The sequence below is a fragment of the Schistocerca serialis genome, chromosome 3 (assembly GCF_023864345.2).
Source record: "Schistocerca serialis cubense isolate TAMUIC-IGC-003099 chromosome 3, iqSchSeri2.2, whole genome shotgun sequence".
Classification (NCBI taxonomy): domain Eukaryota; kingdom Metazoa; phylum Arthropoda; class Insecta; order Orthoptera; family Acrididae; genus Schistocerca; species Schistocerca serialis.
In genome coordinates, this window is record NC_064640.1 from 103,795,434 (window position 1) to 103,819,234 (window position 23,801).

The 23,801-nt window shown below is 39.6% G+C and overlaps 1 protein-coding gene across 1 annotated transcript in view; it reads right to left on the reverse strand.

Moving 5' to 3' along the window:
• Window positions 1-2,783: 2,783 nt before the first annotated feature.
• LOC126469775 (putative sodium-coupled neutral amino acid transporter 11) overlaps window positions 2,784-23,801 on the reverse strand; it is a 70,462-nt gene continuing 49,444 nt past the window's right edge. Inside the window, exons 7-9 of the mRNA XM_050097005.1 lie at window positions 14,921-15,082; window positions 14,564-14,820; window positions 2,784-3,924 (exon numbers count right to left, since the gene is read on the reverse strand). Of these exons, the coding sequence (XP_049952962.1) occupies window positions 3,700-3,924; window positions 14,564-14,820; window positions 14,921-15,082 (644 nt within the window). The 3' untranslated portion in view covers window positions 2,784-3,699. The remainder of the gene's footprint in view (window positions 3,925-14,563; window positions 14,821-14,920; window positions 15,083-23,801) is intronic.

A 23,801-nucleotide genomic window follows, 5' to 3' on the forward strand; every position in this document is an offset into this window, starting at 1 on the left:
TGTGGAAAGTGTAAAAATCGTAGAGGGAGACCAAGAGATGAATACACTAAGCAGATTCAGAAGGATGTAGGTTGCAGTAAGTACTGGGAGATGAAGAAGCTTGTACATGATAGAGTAGCATGGACAGCTGCATCAAACCAGTCTCAGGACTGAAGACGACGACAACAATAATTGTCCAAATAAATGTGATGACCAACATGCAGCTTTTCTGCCATCAAATGCAAAATGACATTTTCAGTGTGACCTTTTCTCCGCATATCTCTACCACCTCCCGCATACACAGCGCACTTATTTATTAAACCATCTGGATTGTTAAGCATGTGCATCTTAATGCCATATTTATTAGGTACGTTTGCTTTTTATGTATTGTCTAAATAACAATCTTCCCTCCAAAGAATCATTGATTCACCTATTGATAAATCTCTTCCCGGGTAACACACTTTAAACTTTCTTGTGTGAAAATAATCAGATGTAGATCGTATCTTATAGCAACGATCGTCTGGTTTCGGGTTTCCTGGAAGTGGATTTTTTGCAAAATGCAGAGAGCGTAATATGATCAAATACCGGTCTCTGCTGATACTCATCGCTGTTCCCCCATTCTCAAACAGCGGTTCTTTCTTCCAGTAGTCTTGAAATCGCGGATATTTAACATTACACATATGTAACGAAACTCCCAGGAAAACTAGTAATCGCGCTGCAACTCTACAGTAATCAGACAGTGAGCGCGGACGCTTATAATCGTCAGCCGCACTGGCTCGTAACTTGTTTTGACGCTTATAAGTGTCAGCTGCAGCGAAAGTGTTAAGGATTAAGGATATCTCCAAACCACAACTGAAATAACTGAAACAACTGTAGTTTGGATCAGTATATGCTTTCTTGAACCACGGAATAACATTGTGGGAGCAGGACCTGACAAATTAATATGAAAAAGGGTTTTATACTGCAGGAGGGCCTTGATGATCATAGTGAAAGTAAAACTAGAAACATCTTGCAAAATCCTTTTCACTAGCTTTAATATTCTCAGAGTTTATGACATGTATATGCTATATATTATAATGTTAGTGGATAGAGACACTGAGGTAACAAACACAAACACAAATTCACAGCTAAGATAGGTGGAAATTAGGTTTTCATGTGGTTAAAATAAGATTGACATTAGCGGCAAAAATTCCTTATGCTAAAGGAGTGTTTCTACATACTTTGCTATGAGTGTTGACTGGAGATAGTTAAATGGCAACTTAAACTGTAACTTATCCTTGAACGTCCACATAACTTTGAACGTCCACATAACTTTGAACGTCCACATAACTTTGAACGTCCACATAACTTTGAACGTCCACATAACTTTGAACGTCCACATAACTTTGAACGTCCACATAACTTTGAACGTCCACATAACTTTGAACGTCCACATAACTTTGAACGTCCACATAACTTTGAACGTCCACATAACTTTGAACGTCCACATAACTTTGAACGTCCACATAACTTTGAACGTCCACATAACTTTGAACGTCCACATAACTTTGAACGTCCACATAACTTTGAACGTCCACATAACTTTGAACGTCCACATAACTTTGAACGTCCACATAACTTTGAACGTCCACATAACTTTGAATTAACATGAATAATATACATTTTATAACCATCCTGTCATTGTAATAAATTTAGTACTAACTTGCATATAAAAACTGTTACAGAATTGAGTGATTTTTTGTCATTCAAATTACATTACAGCACAAAACAGAGAGAGAGAGAGAGAGAGAGAGAGAGAGAGAGAGAGAGAGCACATTGACCATTAAGGTCCAGAAACCAAGTTAATTATTCAGTGGACTATATCCGAGTCCCAGTTATCAATACACTTTGTACAGGTCATTTTGAGAATGCACACTTAGTTTTTAAAGTTCATCTTTCTATCTAACTCTTCAGGTAAAAGTTTAAACTTCTGAGTTCACCAAAGCCTTAACAGCATTATAATACTATAATGGCGTTGTACACAGCAATACTACAGTGCTGTATCAAAAAATTTCTAAGTAGATATTTATTTTCATATCTTTCAATGACACAGCACAGTGGTTGACAGGAAACAAGCTAATCATTAATCTGATAAAGGTAGTGTATAGCATGTAGTACATCTTAGAAACTTGTGCATTATAAATATTTGTGTGTAAACTTTATATATTTTCTAGCTCAAACATGGTCTGTACACAAATATGATCAAAATGCAATTTACAGACCTATAAAATCATAACAGCTGCTTTTTCACTGTGTTTCATGTTTCAAACAATCACAAGATGCTTTCCCATTATTAATTTTTTAGAATGTTTCTCGTGGAGAAAAATCACTGGTCTTTATAACATTTTCAAAATTGAATTAAGAATAGTCTTGACTGTCAAGACCGTTTTTAATTCAGTTTTAAAACTTATCTATTAGCTGATGGATTTACAGTCAGAAAATATAACTGAAGTCCAAGGAGCATCCCATATTTTCAATAACTTTCTTGTATTAAGAAAACACCCAAAAATAACTGCGTTTATAAAAACTTCATGCAAAAAGTGATATACATAACTATCTAGCACTCTTTTTACAGGTTATTATAAAATACAGATGATCATTTGTAGATAACTGCACTTAACATACTACAGACTATCGAAGGGGGGGGGGGGGGGGGGGGGAAACCTGGCTCATGCCTATAGAACTAGATTTAGATACTTACAATATCAACTGTGGATTAAGGTAGTATTCACAGTGCTTTCAATAAAATGACACTTTTGGCAACATGCAAGACAGAAATATATTTATTTATTGTATAATATTTGTAACATTTTTACAAGTTGGTCCACTTATGAAAGCCCATCAATTTAATATATTGCAATTACGAAGACTGCAAGCTTCAATACTTTATGTATTTTAACTGTAATACTCTTTTGAAAAGCTGGAGACAGACAGCAACTTTTCTTAAACTTTAGTATTTTGAAACAGTAACTCTTAAATTTTCAAATACATATAGTAACTTGTCAAAACCATTTGTTCCGAGTTTCTCTCAGCAAATGGTGAGATTAGAATCTTATGAAATTTATCCTTTGAATTAAAATCACACTAGTATCTGTGAGATACTTATACCACTGGCATCAAAACAATAAATATAATATAAAAAGTAAGTTGCTCTTGCAAAGTAATGCATAGAAAACATCTTTATATAACACAGCAAATAGTCCTTAACAATATTTTTTCTCACAGCCCAAGCATTCTCTGTAGTTACAAACAGAAGTAGTAACTGCAGAACAATGAACACAGACTATTTCCTGAGCAAAATGATAAATTGTGCAACATAAAGCTTAAATTTTCATCTTTTACCTTCATTATTTTTGGTAAGGAAAATAGTGAGGCAAAAGTTCACATTTCTTCTCTAGATAAATAACAGACATCACAAGTACAATAAAGGAACTTTCAGCAAATGCAGTGCAGGTACAGATATACACAACAGTAAAAATATCATTCCACAGAAAACAATCATTTTCATTCCCAGTGGCCAATTAACAAATACTGCAAAATATACTAAGGAAGAGAGATTCATTACGTGCAGTGACTAAACTGCAAAATGAGTTACAGTGCAACAATTACAAAAAATTCTGTGATTCTTTTAAAAAACTACCCACACCCAAGCATGTATGACAGTCATGCCAGGCGTAGATCCTAGTTAGTGATGTTGCAGTACTGCATGATGTGGCCATGGCTACAAGATGCTGCCGAATGGAAGTTTGTTATCAGAGATGCAAATCCTGCAACAGCACATAATGTTCCCGCAAGTGCTAAAGCTATAGCAGGAGCTTTTTCATAAGCAAGACATCCACCTTCTTCTAGCTTCAGGTATATTATTGCTGGCAACACATATGCCATTGGTACAGCAGCCAAAATACCCTATGGAGAGAAAAAATAGAAATATTAATGGTATAGTCACAATGTTTCTAATAACAACGTAAACAATGATTTGTTACTTTTCTATTAACACATTGGGCTTGAAAAAAAATTATATCCACTTAGTCTTCGAATTGATAGAATTATTCTCATGTTTGTTGAAATTCATCCAGAAACAATTTTATAATCTGTCATTTGCAGACATTTTATAAAGACCAGCAAAAGTTTTGCATCAGTTGTCATAAAGGGATGAAATCACCAAAAACATCTATACGTACAGAAGCAATTTCAGCTAGGAAATTTATGCATATTGCAGAGAGTAAGCCTTGCCTTCTTGGAACCCACCAAACACTTGTGCCATATTTAACCTGTCCATTTTTGCACGGGCAACAGCTGATCCACATATATATTTTAATTTCTTGAACTTCATATTACTGGCTGCTTCCTAGCAACATAATAGACTCTTCCCAAGACAAGCAGTAAATAAAAACAAAAGACATCATTTCTTTAGCTGTACTTGTCAGTGCTACAAGAAGCAGATGAACCTCTAGGTCCTCTGTGGCTTAATATCATGCAGGTTATTCCCACTATCAGCCAAAGGAACTGAAATGGGATTACTACCATGCAATTGTTATTTGTATTTGGTTTCAAGTTAGTTCTCCAGGGCCTTACTAAAGTCTTCACGTAAAAAGGTTTTTTCAAACAAACAATACACTATTGTCTAAACCAAGAACAACCAGGCTTAACTTCTAGCTGTCTCTCACCATGTGTGTGTGTGTGAGGTTCAAATCCAGAGGGCCAGATTGATACTCAATGATTTAACTTGTGAAGAAATGTTGGTAAGGTATTTTCACCCAGGGACAAAATGGCACTCATGTATTTACATCATAGCTGAAGACAATTTGGTAAACAGTGGGCTGCCGATGTTACTGCAAGTGGACACACTATCATAGTCACACTCCAAAAAATTTTGTAGTAACCACAAGTGAGATGGTTAAGTATGCCTTACTATGCTTACAAAAACAATCTAGGAGCCACAGACACCCTTGGATTTTTGCCATCGTGCAATTCTCTTGCTCATAGGATGACAATGAGTCCACAGAAGGAGATCTGTATGCGTAAACAATACTCCTGAGCAACCTATCCAAGTGAGGATACAGGGGAGCCTCCTGTGCTAAGGTTCTAAAGAATATATAATTTTCAATGTGATAGGGTCTACAGCTGTGATGAATCATTTGAAAAAATTTTGTGATGCCTTTCTGAAGAATACTTTTAAGATGACATTTAACCAAATTTCTGGGTAGAAAACATTTAAGTTCTTAAGCTTTCAATACCCCTTACAATGAACAGAATCTAATGAAGTGTACTTAAACTAACCAAGTTATTTCTGAATATAATTTACAGTTAAACACTTTTACACACACACACACACAGAGACACACACACACACACACACACACACACACAGAGAGACACACACACACACACACACACACACACAGAGACACACACACACACACACACACACACACACACACACACACACACACACACACACACACACACACACACACACAGAGACACACACACACACAGACAGACACACACACACACACACACACACAGACACACACACACACAGACACACACACACACACAGACACACACACACACGCCACTCATACAGTTATAGTCGGTGGTGACTTCAATCTGCCCTCAATATACTGGAAAAATTATAAATTTAAAGCTGGCAGCAGGCATAAAACGTCATCTGAAATTTTACTGAATGCTTTCTCAGAAAATGATTTTGAACAATTAGTTCATGAGCCCACTCTAAGCGTAAATGGTTACTAAAGCATAATTGAGCTCTTAGCAACAAATAATGTGGGACAAATAGTGAGTATCTTGACAAATTCAGGGATTAGCGACCAAAAGGCAGTTGCTGCTAGGCTGAATACCATAAGACCCACAACCATAAAAAAGAAACGCAAGGTATATCTATTTAGAAAAGCTCATAAAAATGCTCTTAACGCCTTTTTAAGAGTGTCCATTCCTTCCAATCTGATCATGTAAGTGCAGAAAAGATGTGGAATGATTTCAAAGAGATAGTATTGACAGCAATTGAGAGATATATACCACATAAATTAATAAGTAATGGTACTGATCCCCCACGGTACACGAAACTGGTCAGATTGCTGTTGCAGAAGCAGTGAAAACAGCATGCCAAATTTAAAAGGAAGCAAAATCCCCAAGACTGGCAAAGTTTTATAGAAGTTCAAAATATAGCGCATACTTCAATGTGAGATGCTCTTAATAATTTCCGTCTTGAAACACTGTCTCGAAACCTGGCAGAAAACTCAGATTCTGGTCATTCATATAGCACACCAGTGGCACGTCACAATCAATACCTTCACTGCATGATAACGACAGTGAAGTCACTGATGACAGTGCTACTAAAGCAGAGTTGTTAAACACTGTTTCCCGAAACTCCTTCACCAAAGATGATCAAGTAAATATTCCTAAATTCCAATCAAGAACAACTGCCAAGATGAGAAACATAGTAGTAGATATCATCGGTGTCAAGAAGCAGCTTAAATCACTTAATAAAGGAAGGCTTCCAGTCCAGATTGTATACCAGTCATGTTCCTCTCAGAGTATGCTGATACAATAGCTCCATATTCAGCAATTATATACAACCACCCACTCACAGAAAGATCCGTACCTAAAGACTGGAAAATTGCTCGAGTCACACCAATATCCAAAAATCCATTGACTTATAGGCCCTTATCACTAACATTGGTTTGGAGTAGGGTTTTGGAACACATACTATATTTGAATCTTATGAAGTACCTCAAAGGAAACGATTTATTGACACACAGTCAGCAGAGATTCAGAAAATATCGTTGTTGCGAAACACAACTAGCTCTTTATACTCATGAATTAGTGAGTGCTATGGACAGGGGATGACAAATTGATTCCATATTTTTAGATTTCCAGAAGGCTTTCCAAACCGTTCCTCACAAGCGTCTTCTAACCAAACTGCGTGCCTATGGAATATCGCCTCTGTTGTGTGACTGGATTCTTGATTTCCTGTCAGAAAGGTCACAGTTTATAGTAATAGACAAGAAGTCAGAGTACAACTGAAGTAATATCTGGTGTTTCCCAAGGAAGTGATATAGGCCCTCTATTGTTCCTGATCTATATTAACGACATAGGAGACAATCTGAGTAGCCATCTTAGATTGTTTGCAGATGATGCTGTCATTTACCGCCTTGTAAAGTCATCAGATGACACAAACAAATTGCAAAATGATTTATATAAGATATCTGTATGGTGCGGGAAGTGGCAAACTGACCCTGAATAAAGGAAAGTGTGAAGTTGTTTACATGAGTACTAAAAGAAACCCGCTAAATTTTGATTACGCAATAAGTCACACAAATCTGAAGGCTGGTTGGTTGGTTGGGGAAGGAGACCAGACAGCGTGGTCATGGGTCACATCGGCTTAGGGAAAGAAGTCGGCCGTGCCCTTTCAGAGGAACCATCCCGGCATTTGCCTGGAATGATTTAGGGAAATCACAGAAAACCTAAATCAGGATGGCCGGACGCGGGATTGAACCGTCGTCCTCCCGAATGCGAATCCAGTGTCTAACCACTGCGTCACCTCGCTCGGTCTGAAGGCTGTAAATTCAACTAAATACTTAGGGATTACAAATACAAAGAACCTAAATTGGAATGATCACATAGATAATATTGTAGGTAGAGCAAACCAAAGACTGAGTCATTGGCAGAACACTTACAAGGTGCAACACGCCTACTAAAGAGACTGGTTACACCATGCTTGTCCACCCTATTTTAGTGTATTGCTGTGCGGTGTGGGATCCGCATCACGTGGGACTCATGGATGACATCGAAAATGTACAAAGAAGGGCAGCTCGTTTTGTATTATCGTGAAATAGGGGAGATAGTGCAACAGACATGATATGTGAATTGGAGTGGCAATCATTAAAACAAAGGTGTTTTTCTTTGCGACAGGATCTTCTCACGAAATTTCAATCACCAGTTTTCTCCTCAGATTGGGAAAACATTCTGTTGGGAGCCACCTACATAAGGAGAAATGATCGTGATGAAATAAGCGAAATCAGGGCTCACTCGGAAAAATTTAAGTGCTCATTTTTCCTGTGTGCTGTTCAAGAGTGGAACAGTAGAGAGGCAGCTTGAAAGTGGTTCACTGAACCACCTGCCAGGCACTTCACTGTGAATAGCAGAGTGATGATGTACGAGGTGCATTCAAGTTCTAAGGCCTCCGATTTTTTTCTCCGGACTGGAAAGAGATAGAGACATGCGCATTGTTTTAAAATGAGGCCGCGTTCATTGTCAATACGTCCCAGAGATGGCAGCACCATACGGCAGATGTAATTTTACCGCCAGCAGTGAGAATGAGAACTGTTTTAAATACTTAAAATGGCGACGTTTTCCTTACTTGAACAGCGTGCAATCATTCGTTTTCTGAATTTGCGTGGTGTGAAACCAATTGAAATTCATCGACAGTTAAAGGAGACATGTGGTGATGGAGTTATGGATGTGTCGAAAGTGTGTTCGTGGGTGCGACAGTTCAATGAAGGCAGAACATCGTGTGACAACAAACCGAAACAACCTCGGGCTCACACAAGCCGGTCTGACGACATGATCGAGAAAATGGTGAGAATTGTTTTGGGGGATCGCCGAATGGCTGTTGAACAGATCGCCTCCAGAGTTGGCATTTATGTGGGTCTGTGCACACAATCCTGCATGACGACCTGAAAATGTGAAAAGTGTCATCCAGGTGGGTGCCATGAATGCTGACGGACGACCACGTGGCTGCCCGTGTGGCATGTTGCCAAGCAATGTTGACGCGCAACGACAGCATGAATGGGACTTTCTTTTCGTCGGTTGTGACAATGGATGAGACGTGGATGCCATTTTTCAATCCAGAAACAAAGCGCCAGTCAGCTCAATCGAAGCACACAGATTCACCGCCAACAAAAAAATTTCGGGTAACCGCCAGTGCTGAAAAAATGATGGTGTCCATGTTCTGGGACAGCGAGGGCGTAATCCTTACCCATTGCATTCCAAAGGGCACTACGGTAACAGGTGCATCCTACGAAAATGTTTTGAAGAACAAATTCCTTCCTGCACTGCAACGAAAACGTCCGGGAAGGGCTGCGCGTGTGCTGTTTCACCAAGACAATGCACCCGCTCATCGAGCTAATGTTACGCAACAGTTTCTTCATGATAACAACTTTGAAGTGATTCCTCATGCTCCCTACTCACCTGACCTGGCTCTTAGTGACTTTTAGCTTTTTCCAACAATGAAAGACACTCTCCGTGGCCGCACATTCACCAGCCATGCTGCTATTGCCTCAGCGATTTTCCTGTGACTCCTACAGAAGCCTTCGCCGCTGCCATGGAATCATGGCGTCAGCGTTGTGAAAAATGTGTACGTCTGCAGGGCGATTACGTCGAGAAGTAACACCAGTTTCATCGATTTTGGGTGAGTAGTTAATTAGCAAAAAAATCGGAGGCCTTAGAACTTGAATGCACCTCGTAGATGTAGACGTAGATCACTGAAATAGGTAACTTCACATGTTGTTCTTTAATTTTTATTTAACTGTATCTCACACATTCTGGAATAAAATTACTGGTTTTAGCTATGCAATAGCTATCTTCAGACACTATTGTAAAAGAAAGTACATTACTATAATCCTTTCATCACAAGAATAAACCTGATGTAAACACTGCACTGCATGTTCTTCCACGCTAGAACCTCAATGGATTTCCGTTTCATGAGGGACAAAAGCCCAGCTTTCTTGAGTACTGTCAAGTATGATAATACGTTTACGTTTTGTGCTGTGGGTTACGTGCACATAGACTTAGCAATAATGTGGGACAACAGCTTCACCAGCGCATTTAACTAGGACACCACTGGCCAGTCAGCTGGTACAGCTAGCCTGTCGTAACGTCGCCAGCTGCAGTTCATACGGAAAAAAAGAGAAGCAGAGGAGCAATACAGCTTTGAATGTCATTGAATTTTTAAGCAGAATGAAATAATACACTGATCTCCCAGAACATGCTCCTTAGACGACTAGACGAAAAAAGGGGGAGGGGGCGGCGCGTAGGAGGGAGAGACGGAGGGGGGCGCGAAGGAGGGAGAGACGGAGGGGGGCGCGAAGGAGGGAGAGACGGAGGGGGGCGCGAAGGAGGGAGAGACGGAGGGGGGCGCGAAGGAGGGAGAGGCAGCGGGGGCGTGAAGGAGGGAGAGGGAGGGGGGTGCGAAGGAGGGAGAGGGAGGGGGGTGCGAAGGAGAGAGAGGGAGGGGGGTGCGAAGGAGAGAGAGGGAGGGGGGTGCGAAGGAGAGAGAGGGAGGGGGGTGCGAAGGAGAGAGAGGGAGGGGGTGAAGGAGGTAGCTATGTAATGTTCACAAATGTCATCAATGTGGAGGGGGGTGCGAAGGAGGGAGAGGGAGGAGGGTGAAGGAGGTAGGTATGTAATGTTCACAAATGTCATCAATGTGGAACACTGCCACACATCTTTGCACAAGATAATGCCTGCCCACACAGAACTGTTGGTGTGTCAGACACTGGAAAGTGGAGATAGTGAACATATATAATCACCTGCATACTCTCCAGACCTAAACCTTAAAGAACATGCCTGGCATGATCTTGGCAGACTTTTTTCTCAATGAACATTCACTATTCGAACTGTACAAGAACTGGAAACAATCTTGAGAGAGGAGTGAGGTAATATTCTGAAGGCATCAACAGCTTGGTAGCCAGCATGAACAACAGGTGCAAAATGTGTTTTAGTGTTCAAGGGGGGCATATACCTTACTGAGCATCTAATGTCAACCTTTATATTGGGGGTCTGAACTGTGTCAAACATGAATGATGTCTATTATCCTGTTATCACCACATGTTTAAATCTGCACCATTTTCATTACAAAGATACCACTCCACCTCTTATTACACACGTACTGTTTTCAAGTCACTCATTATTGCCTGCGATTACTGCTGTCCAACACACACAAACACACACACACACACACACACACACACACACACACACACACACACAGACAGAGAGAGAGAGAGAGAGAGAGAGAGAGAGAGAGAGAGAGAGAGTGAGAGAGTGAGAGAGGGGGGGGGGGGGCGGGGGGGGGGGGGGGCGGTGTTTAACAGTTGTCAAGCAGGGTACTTCAGTTCCACTCATTTCAGTATCATGACCTGTTTTATAATTTCCACATTTACTCATCTATAACTCATTGCTCATACATTCTGTCATCTTTTCAGTCTGCAGTGTCACCACTTTCTCCTTCTCATTGACGATTTTAATGTTAATAGCATGCCGCCATGTCTGACTGCAAAGGTATTGCCTTCAATCACTTTTAATGCTTGCACTGTCTGGTAATAATGGGCAATATTTTAAGCTGGAGTGTGACTGTATTTAGTCATGTGACTAAATCAGTTGCTGTTACTGCCAGACCTTCAGTCTGCTTTGCTGGGCAAGACCAAATTTTTTTGAGGTGGTAAATGAAATATTTTGATTGAAATATTTGGTATTTGTGCAATACTTTGTAAACAGCCTTCAAAGATCTGGGAATGTTAAGTTTCATAGTGCACATGTATCTAGTGAAGTTTATAGTAAAAATAGAAATCCACTGGTCAAAAATGAATAATGATGCTCATTATCATACTGGATGAAAACAACAATTATTCTTAATCAAAATTTGTTAACTTGAGAAATGGCAAGCTATGCAACAACATACATTTAATACAATGATAGAAAAAATGCGTTCTCACAAACTTATAAAAAATAAACTTACTAATGTTATTATCTTTAAGTAATTTTTGTTGCAGTACATGGTTGGCACGTCCCCATGTGCAGAACTTAATTATGTTAAATTGTGTGCAAAGTGACTATCCCATAAAATTACAATGATTCAGGTAGATGATCTGCAAAAACATGAACATAACAGACTTAGTTGTTGGCTGGTTGGCTCTGAGCACTATGCGACTTAACTTCTGAGGTCATCAGTCGCCTGAGACTTAGTTGTTCTAAACGATTCAGATTACCGTAATTCATTGAATTGTTACCCAGCATATCACATACACATTCTCAACTCTCTGCACTGAATACATTGTAAAAATGTTGGATTGCCAATTTAATTTCTTCAAGCCTTAACCCAATCCCTTTGTGCCATGTGAATTTTCTTATATTTACTGGAGAGCTTTCTTCCAAAAAATATTTAAAAATTTATAACAAAGTTTGCTTTGGAAAAATGTTATGAGTACTTCAATGAAAACTGCATATAAAATAAAAGACCAGAACATATTTATGGCTTTGGCCTGTATTTTCACGTTACACATTTTATGTTTAAAGGGCCCTGTTGACACTAACAAAGATGTATTTTCTTCCATGCTGCACCAAAGAAGTTATCCTACAAATCATTCCTCACCAAAACATACATAAATTGGAAATGGTAAAATAATTCGAGTAGTTACAAAATTTCTTTGCTATTACTAATATTACAGCAAGATAGTTTTAACGTTTTTAAATTCCTGCAGAGAGCGGAGGAAGTTCCAGTTCTTTGGAAGACGGTCAAGAAGAGGAGAGATATATGGATGGGACACATTCTGAGACATGAAAGTCTTCTCCACACTATAACGGAAGGCCTTGTGGAGGGCAAAAGGGCAAGAGGCAGACCTAGAAGAAAGTACATAAGCCAGATAATGCAGGACCTAGGATGTGGAAGTTTCACGGAATTGAAGAGGCTGGCCGACAATCACACTGAATGGAGAGCTGCTGCAAATCAATCTTAGGATTGGCAACTTAAGAAGAAGAAATTCCTCCAGACAGAAGTACACTTTCCAGATGCACGTAACCAACATCCACAGTGACATTTCTCCAGTTACAGTGGATTTGCACATCCATATTCGCCATTTTAAAACAAACTCTTGTCAAAAGCACACTTGACCTGTCCAAGTAAATATTAAATATTTCAGGTCAAGCAGCCCACAGTGGATGCAAATAGGCTACTGCTCATATGCAACACATTCAATTTGAATTTACACTAGGCTTCACACTGCTCTTTGTTATGGCACCATGACGGACTAAGTCAATTGTACCAGCAGTATGTTAACTGTAGTACTGTGCAATTAACTATCTATTGTATTGTACAGTAACAGTCTTTCTTCGTAAATATAAATGTATGTGACAGGAATAATTGTTTGCAGAATCTGGAGGGCAGATAGTAGGGACTGGAGACTGTCCACCTCTTCACATACTTCAGTCCCCCTTTTGTTTCTGTCAAACTCCATGTGGTTAAATATATGTGGTGGAAGCAGCAAAGAATGTGCAAAATTGTACATTCTGACTGACATAAATGTGGTATTTTTCTTCCAATGGCTTTGCCTTGCATTACAAAAGGATTCAGTAACACCCTCACAGTGCTCTCCAATAGTGATACTGAAATTGTTACTGAATTTCATCTTGTTTCTCAAACAAACCAGCAATTCTAATTGAAGTGAGCCATGTCAAATCTGCAAATATGGAGCATGGCATTTCTCCACATAGTTAATTACATTACACTAAATTTATATGCCTATTCTTTATCATTATTCTGCAGTAAAGCCTTTAATAATAACTTCTGGTTGTACAAGGTTGTTGACAAACATTCTCATAGGACCAATGAATTTTTCCATGAGATCATTGTGTATGTTTTTAATAATAGTTGCCATACTGCCTTGAAATCAAGAATTTATTTAACACTAAGATTACTGGGTTCTACACATTACACACTACAAAATATAGCACACCTAGTGTAAGCACAAATTCTCTAAGAGACATCATATTCAATGCCAAACGAAAGTAGTATTCATTGATCTCAAAGCACTACTATTCCCAATGATTTTAAATATGCACTTTAATTCAGTTCTTTAATGCCAACTTCTAAAAAACATTTTAAAAGTGATGTTTAAAAGCCTAGTTGCTTGATGCCTACATCTAATGCTGCTCACGGGTCTCAGTATCTGACAAAAGCATTAATCAAATCCTGTATTTGTTTCTTCTGTTTAATGGTCTTCACACTTTGCTCTTCAACAAACTGCCAACTTATGAAGTAGTTGCTAAGACAGAAGCAGGTCACACTGGCTCACAAATATTATCAGTAAATTATACTGCTTCAGATTCCTTAGCCATCCTACACTATCATTTGAGTTTCAGTTTCTCCCTCTGATATAATTCATATTATGGTACTACACTTGACAGTCATCCTAAGGTAGAGTTATTAGACATGGAGACCACATGTCATGTTTGAGAATCAGTATTGGTTGGTAAACCATATCACATTTACAAATTTTCAGTTTGGAACAACATGATCAACAAAACTAAAGTGGTGCACTGATTCTAATGATAAATGCTTTAATCAAAGAATTATTTGGCCTGTTTGAACCCCTAACACAGTATCTGTCCACACCCTTACAGGCCATGTCACACCAATTATCTTTCACACAATACCAAAAAGAATATTTGCAGCTGAGAATCAAACATTTAAGTTAAAGTATAACAACATAATATTTTATTCACAAATAATTTTTTTCATACTTACATTAAGTTCCAAGACAATGCCCAAACAATCAGTTGTCAAAGACAGTAGATATGTAGAAAAAATAAGGGCGATTGTTAAGCCATAGTGTACTGCTTTTGGATAATCTAGGCACAAACTGTATGCTGACATTATGTTTTGAATGACATCTCTTGTTACGAGAAATTCTATTGGGTATGTAAGAAGGATGGTGAAACAGAACATAACTCTTGCAACATTTATTAATGCATCATCCCAGCAGTAATTTTCAAGCAAATCACCTAAAAAAAAGTTGAATGTTGTTCAGCATTTTGAGTCATCAGGAGTTTAAAAATCTAACTTCAGAATATACACACACAGACATTTTTTAACAGTGATTACCTTGTGAAAACTGTTTAAATGTTGCATATCCAGCAATTCCAAACAACAGTGTGACTATGTAGGATGTTGTAACAGATATGTGAGTTACTTTGTTCCAAAGCTGCTGGTTACCATCCTTAATTGAACTATACACCAAGAAAGTGTTGTGGTGGCACATGAATGCTGCAAAGAAACGTTTCTGTACATACTATGTTAAAAGTTTTTAGCTACTTGTAAAGGGCATTAAATCAGAAACTCTTCATAAGAAAATTTAAACACAAGCAAATTTTACTCAGTGTGCTATTACAACTTGTGTTCCACATGTACTACCAAAACTACAAAAAGACAAATTATAAACTCAGTGTTAGTAATTAACTTAAACAGTCTTGCAAAGTACCAAAAATATTTTCCTATAATAGCTTCAAATAACTCCCACCACCATATGGGCACACACATGCACAGGACCATTAATTGTTTATCTGACCTTAATATCCATAGTCATGAACTGTATTTTTGCTGTTTCAGGAAAGTATAAAATTAGAAGAGGGTGAAATCCTCTCACAACGCATTTATGCAATTCATTTTACTGTTATCCAGCACAAAAACACGTTTAGGCCTTATTGATGCACTTGTTCCAGACAACACTGAAGAGATATAGGACTAACCTAGGATGTTTGACCACTATACAGGGTATTCAGAAATTCCCATTATAAACTTCTAAGACTTTTTGAGGGGAGTGAGCACATAATATTTTGAATTAGAACCCATGTCTCTAAATGTACAGTTCCGGTTCTACAACGGTTTCCATTCAGATGTTTAGCGTGTCCACATCTGCTGAGGGAAAAAGAAAAGTCTCAGAATTGCTTGTCCTGGTATGCAATAGGATAGACAAGATGAAGTCCTATGGACTACTACTTGTGGGGTCATATGCAAAGTTTAATTTATGAGAATCTTACAGAGACAGAGAAAGATCTGCTGGCATGAGTTATGGCTACTGTATTAGAAATTGAAGAGACACCAGGTGGCAGGTGGGATGGTGGGATAGAGAGAGAGAGAGAGAGAGAGAGAGAGAGAGAGAGAGAGAGAGAGAGAGAGTGTACCAGAACATGCTTCGTAGGTATAATGTCTGTAACAACGTTGGCAGTCATCACATCAAGCCACTAAGCCACTAAGCCACTGCTGTAATGCATCAATACTGTTCTGTACAAGTAAACATGTAATGCTTAAGTTGTTCTGTTATGTTTCCTTTTGAACTGTTATGTAATAATTTTACTGGGTCACACCTAACTGAACTCCACAAGCAGAAGTGGACAATTTAAACTTCTGAACTGAAACTGTTATAAAACGGGAATGGTACATTTCTGGACATGGGCTCCTATTGAAAATATTATGTACTCACTCCCTCTACATGTCCTGGAAGTTTGTCCTACACTGTTTTGCTAATTTTAATGACCATGATTATTCTTTTCTGTTCAAATGTCAGCATACAACTGACCAAGCAAAAAATGCTTCTACACTACTGATTAGGTCATCTCTGTATTTATTACATTAATTGAGAGAGAATATTACGACAGCGTTTAAGCAATTAAACTAAACAGGCTGTTGTTTTTATGCTACCGGCTACACAGCAAGAAGTAAACACTGCCGAAAGCTGAGACAACTACAACTACACCTCCACTACTAAAGACACAAACTGTAATATTTTTATTTATTTATTTCTTCATTGTAATACGTATTTCATAGATCCATTTTTGCATGGTAACGCATGGATGTGAAATGAGTCAAAACATTTAATTCATGATACAGAGATTTCCATCAGGACAATAAACAAAGATTAAGAATAAAACCTGAAAATAATAACAACAAAGTAGCAAACAGTAAGTTCTAATTACACTCACACAGGTTAAGATACAATTTTCAGATATTATCTAAACAATTTTTTACCAAGTAAAAGTGACCATCTTCTGGAGTTACAGATCACCCATTAATCTAATTAAAGCAGCAAGATATATTGACTCAGGAATACACAGTAACACATGACAAATAATCTTAGCTATCGCAGCTAAAGAATTCTTCTAGAGAATACAAACTTTTTTCAAGAAATAACTCTTTTAGCCTGCTTTTAAATAGTACATTATTACCTCGTAGACAATATTACTACCTTTTTGTACCAGAGACAAAGTTTTCAGGTCACAGTGTATGTCACATTTCCTTCTTGTGTTAAGATGATGGCATGTTTCATTCATTCATTTCATATTGAGAAGGATTGTGAGGCATGAATGTCATAATTGAAAACAGATATTGTGAAGTAGTGGTTAGTATTCCTATTTGCTTAAAAAGGTTGAGGTCACGTTCTTTGAGGCACTCCACACAAAATTCGGACAGCCTTTCTGTGACTTGTAAAGAGTTTTTTCGACAGTGGTGAATCGCCTCTGAAGATTATTCCTTAACACGTAACCGAATGGAAGTAGCCAAAGTAAGCAGATTTTGAGACAGTGATGTCTCAAATTTTGGTTATTATCCATATGGCAAATGTTGCTGAACTAAGCCTTTTCAGAGTTTAATGGATATAGTGTTCCCAGTTAAGCCTGTTAGCTATATGTATGACCAAGGATTTCATAATCTACCCTCTGTATCTGCTAGCTCCCGTGTGCAATGTTTATCTCCTGTGGGCTTTTGTGACCAGAATGGAAATGAATGGAATTGGCGTTGCTGAGATTTACTGATATAGACTATTGTGAACCAATTCAGAACATCCTCGGTAATTGGCTGGCACTTAATTCTAGGTCAGGTGTCTTATTGTCAATCACAATACTTGCATCGCTGCAAACATCGTGAAGTTGCTTGCTTTGTTGGAGGACAAAGGTAGGTCACTGATTATACACACACAGGGTGTTACAAAAAGGTACGGCCAAACTTTCAGGAAACATTCCTCACACACAAAGAAAGAAAATATGTTATGTGGACATGTGTCCGGAAACGCTTACTTTCCACGTTGGAGCTCATTTTATCACTTCTCTTCAAATCACATTAATCATGGAATGGAAACACACAGCAACAGAACATACCAGCGTGACTTCAAACACTGTTACAGGAAATGTTCAAAATGTCCTCCGTTAGCGAGGATACACGCATCCACCCTGTCGCATGGAATCCCTGATGCGCTGATGCAGCCCTGGAGAATGGTGTATTGTATCACAGCTATCCACAATACGAGCACGAAGAGTCTCTACATTTGGTACCGGGGTTGCGTAGACAAGAGCTTTCAAATGCCCCCATAAATGAAACTGAAGAGAGTTGAGGTTAGGAGAGCGTGGAGGCCATGGAATTGCTTCGCCTCTACCAATCCATCGGTCACCGAATATGTTGTTGAGAAGCGTACGAACACTTTGACTGAAATGTACAGGAGCTCCATCGTGCATGAACCACATGTGTCGTACTTGTAAATGCACATGTTTTAGCAGCACAGGTAGAGTATCCCGTATGAAATCATGATAATGTGCTCCATTGAGCATAGGTGCAACGAAACTAAAATGAGCTCTAACATGGAAAAGCGTTTCTGGACACATGTCCACATAACATCTCTTCTTTATTAGTGTGTGAGGAATGTTTCCTGAAAGTACAGGACCAAGGACAGAACCTTGGGGAACTCCATAATTTACTGTTCCCACTGAGTTTACCCCTCCTACCTGCATATTGTTACCATCTAACACCATTTTCTGTTGTCTGCCTTTTATGCAAGATTTCAGCCAGTTGCCCATTCGTCGTCTGAGTCCATAGTGGCACACTGACTCTATATGTATTCTACGACTGACAGTCAACGGCCTTAGACAGATCGAAAAATGTGTCCATAGGCAATGTCTCCTTGTCAAGGCATTCCAAAACATTATTGGTGAATTAAAATATAGCTCTGGTTGTGGAGAAACTCACTCTGAATCCAGCTGGTTTTTACGAATTACTGCAAAGTTCTATAGAAGATCAACTATCCTGACATACACTCCTGGAAATTGAAATAAGAACACCGTGAATTCATTGTCCCAGGAAGGGGAAACTTTATTGACACATTCCTGGGGTCAGATACATCACATGATCACACTGACAGAACCACAGGCACATAGACACAGGCAACAGAGCATGCACAATGTCGGCACTAGTACAGTGTATATCCACCTTTCGCAGCAATGCAGGCTGCTATTCTCCCATGGAGACGATCGTAGAGATGCTGGATGTAGTCTTGTGGAAAGGCTTGCCATGCCATTTCCACCTGGCGCCTCAGTTGGACCAGCGTTCGTGCTGGACGTGCAGACCGCGTGAGACGACGCTTCATCCAGTCCCAAACATGCTCAATGGGGGACAGATCCGGAGATCTTGCTGGCCAGGGTAGTTGACTTACAGCTTCTAGAGCACGTTGGGTGGCACGGGATACATGCGGACGTGCATTGTCCTGTTGGAACAGCAAGTACCCTTGCCGGTCTAGGAATGGTAGAACGATGGGTTCGATGACGGTTTGGATGTACCGTGCACTATTCAGTGTCCCCTCGACGATCACCAGTGGTGTACGGCCAGTGTAGGAGATCGCTCCCCACACCATGATGCCGGGTGTTGGCCCTGTGTGCCTCGGTCGTATGCAGTCCTGATTGTGGCGCTCACCTGCACGGCGCCAAACACGCATACGACCATCATTGGCACCAAGGCAGAAGCGACTCTCATCGCTGAAGACGACACGTCTCCATTCGTCCCTCCATTCACGCCTGTCGCGACACCACTCGAGGCGGGCTGCACGATGTTGGGGCGTGAGCGGAAGACGGCCTAACGGTGTGCGGGACCGTAGCCCAGCTTCATGGAGATGGTTGCGAATGGTCCTCGCCGATACCCCAGGAGCAACAGTGTCCCTAATTTGCTGGGAAGTGGCGGTGCGGTCCCCTACGGCACTGCGTAGGATCCTATGGTCTTGGCGTGCATCCGTGCGTCGCTGCGGTCCGGTCCCAGGTCGACGGGCACGTGCACCTTCCGCCGACCACTGGCGACAACATCAATGTACTGTGGAGACCTCACGCCCCACGTGTTGAGCAATTCGGCGGTACGTCCACCCGGCCTCCCGCATGCCCACTATACGCCCTCGCTCAAAGTCCGTCAACTCCACATACGGTTCACGTCCACGCTGCCGCGGCATGCTACCAGTGTTAAAGACTGCGATGGAGCTCCGTATGCCACGGCAAGCTGGCTGACACTGACGGCGGCGGTGCACAAATGCTGCGCAGCTAGCGCCATTCGACGGCCAACACCGCGGTTCCTGGTGTGTCCGCTGTGCCGTGCGTGTGATCATTGCTTGTACAGCCCTCTCGCAGTGTCCGGAGCAAGTATGGTGGGTCTGACACACCGGTGTCAATGTGTTCTATTTTCCATTTCCAGGAGTGTATATTAATTTTTTGAGGACTTTAAAAAAATGTAATCAACTGAGAGAGGACAATAGTTTGTCACATCTGAGGCATCGTCTTTTTTGTAGAGGGGTTTTACAATAGCATACTTCATCCTGTCAGGGAAGATATTTTGTTTCAGACAGACATTGAATATGTGAGCTAGGACTTCACTGAACTGATTGCAGCAGGTTTTTAGCAGTTTGCTGGAGATGTTGACACCAGTTTATTTATTTATTTTTAAGAAAATGGTTTTTCTTACTTCCTGTACTGTTATTGGGGCTATAGCTATCTGCTCTATGGAATTTGGGAAATGAACTTTCAGTATTTTGAAGGCCTCTTCTAAGGGACCCATTGTGTCCCGTTTTCTTGGCAACACTTAAAAAGTGCTCATTAAAGATTTTTGCCACAGCCTCTCTATTTTGTACTTGTCTACCGTCATTCGATTTTGTTACTAGATTTATTAATTTTGGGGCATAGATACAAACTTTTTGAATTTTAAATAATTTTACATTATTTTTATATTGATTTAGCTGGTTGTGGTTGGCTGAATTTTTTTTTTTGTGGCTATGTACAGTTCTCGTTTCCCTTCACATGAAATCTTAGCCAGTGGTTATCCATGGCTTTTTTGTATGTTTTGTGGTTTGGGTTTTAGGTGATTTTTTTTTTTTTTTTTGGAGGGGGGAGGGGGGGGGGGGAGGAGAGGGAAGGTGTTTTCAAATATCAGTGCCCCTTCATTACTGAAAATGATTGTACTTGGAATTGGCATTTTCTAAATTATACACAGGTATCAAATCTGTTGTTTGGAGATGTGATTTAAAACTCTGGATAGTTTCATCATTAGTTGTCCTAGCTATTTTCCAACAGGGGGCCACTATCACTGTCATAGATACTTGCACTATTTATAATGAGTCTTTGTCCATCATGGTCAGAGAGACCATTCAGGACTTGTCTGGTAGTTACCCCCTATTTCGGTTTGGTCTACAAGTATATTATCAGTGTGCTTGAACATGAAGTTATCCTAGTAGGGAAGCTAATCACAGAAACAAGATTATATGTGTACATCAGATTTTATAGGTCTGACATTTCTCTGGAATTTGTTATGAAGTTTACACTGAACTCTTTTTTCCACCCCCGGTAGCTGAGTGGTCAGTGTGACAGACTGTCATTCCTAAGGGCCCGGGTTTGATTCCCGGCTGGGTCGGAGATTTTCTCCGCTCAGGGACTGGGTGTTGTCCTAATCATCATCATTTCATGCTCATCGACGCGCAAGTCGCCGAAGTGGCGTCAAATCGAAAGACTTGCACCATACGAGCGGTCTACCCGACAGGAGGCCCTCGTCACACGACATTTCATTTCATTCCACTGAACTCTTCAAGCAATATCACATCCCTTGTGTGTTTGAATAAGTATATTATGACAGCTTCTACCTTCTTCAAAAAGAGACTTAAGTTCCCTGAAGGTTCTCTGTGCACTGTTAATCACTGATATATGGGAGTTACCCAAAAACAATTCTATGGCACGCACTTCCAAATGATGTTCCAAACAATAATTCTGCACATCAATTGCCGTCACACTGTTTTTAACATAAATGACAACACTGACTCTTTCTTTACACTTTCTACAAAACGATGTTGCTAATTAATAATTATTTATCACAAGTTTTTCTATAACAGAATAAATATGATGCTCACTAACGTACAGAACATGGGCGTACTCTATCTCTCATGGCTCATGGATATTGGTAAGTTCATTGATCTTACTGTACGTGCTTCTAATGTTTTGGTGACAAATTGCCACTTTTTGTTTAGCAGTAGCAGTTACATTGTTTTCTCTAAAAAGAAGTTTCAGTTGAAGGTCTGGGCAAGGTATTTTTCACTACCCATTTCTCTAATTTGGTCTGTTCCGCACACTGAGATTGGGAAGAAGCACTTTTACCTTGTTCTTTCAGCAGCCAGTTGTCCAATGTAGTATATCTACAGCCAGTCCTAAAATTATCTAGTGTAGTGGTACACTCTTCATTCAAACTTGTCTTGGGTTAACATTGTTTATTGCATTTGCAATTGTGTTATAAATTGTAGTCTAAATGAACTTTCGTAGGCCAGCTGATATGAAAGCCACGAGTGGCGCAAAGTTCTCTACCAGATTTGTGAGCTGTCCTATGAACATTCGCAATACTGCTGCAGATTTCTGCATAATGTCTATTTGTAGACATTACTGCCTTGTTTACACATTAGTTACAATTTATGCCTCCTTTAGTGTTGGAAATGTACTGTTTTTACTTTCAAATGTTTATTTCGGCTGGAGCAATTCACAGGTTGCATAATTTTTGTGATTTTTTCCCTCTTGGCTTATGATTTGATGGTTTTCTGATTAAGTACTTTGATGCAGCACATGAGAGAGGGTGGTTTTCTTTTTTTTTTCCTCCAGTAGATGAAGCAGCATATACGCTATGATTTGTGTAGCAATGATGTTATTAAAATTATCTTCAGCCACTGTGTGCACTTCTCCTTTGTTACATTCGCTTTTGGTCTGCTTGGCTGTCTTCAGTTTATTACATTCACTTTCAATATTTTTCACCCTATCACCAAGCACTCTGTTCTCCTCGACTGATCTGTGCACAGTTTCTTGCAGTGAGTTAATAGTTTCAACTAGTTTGGATTCGTTAGGGTGCACGTTACACACTTATATTTTGTATTGGATGGTTTTTCGCTGTAGTATTTCTGCATAGCATGACTTTGGACTTTGTTGATCACTGCTGCTTTATTTCGTTTTATTCTTGACACCTGGTAACTTATGAGAATTCACAAAAGTGGAGATACAACTTCATTAACTATTTACTCTGCTTTTAAAACCATGAAACAGCAACCTCATCTTTATTACCAAAGTCTGGTATGTGCTGTGACAATCATGAACTATACTGCTGTATTTCCAGTTATATTTCTGAACAAAGTTTATGACCAAAGGCTCTCAGCTAATGTGGCACACTTTATTTGCACCGGCATGCAGCTATAAAAACCCTGTTACCATATTTTCTTACAGAATACAGTGTATCACCATAAGGTTATTGAAACCACCGAACCACATCTTTATTAACATTCCACTATTGGACCAACCTACCAACTAACAAATTATATACCTAACTTGCCTCCAACTGCAATACGGAATATTAAGGAATTTCATAACACCACCACCAAATAGTACTGCCCACCACCAATTATTAAGAGCCTTTAACTTTGTGTCACTAATTTACCTCTTAACATCAACAGTCCTTTCCAGATTATGAAAGCAGGTAGCATATAGCTCTACAATCAAAACTGCATGCCTTGGTGTCCTCAGTACTTAAGTCCATGCTGCTCAGAATACTATGCAATAGCTGTAAAAAGATAACAGGAATTCCTTTCGACTCAGAGTAAAAGCATATCATCTAAATATGCATGACCGATACAAACTTCTCAGCTCTACTAAACCTGAAGCAGCAAATA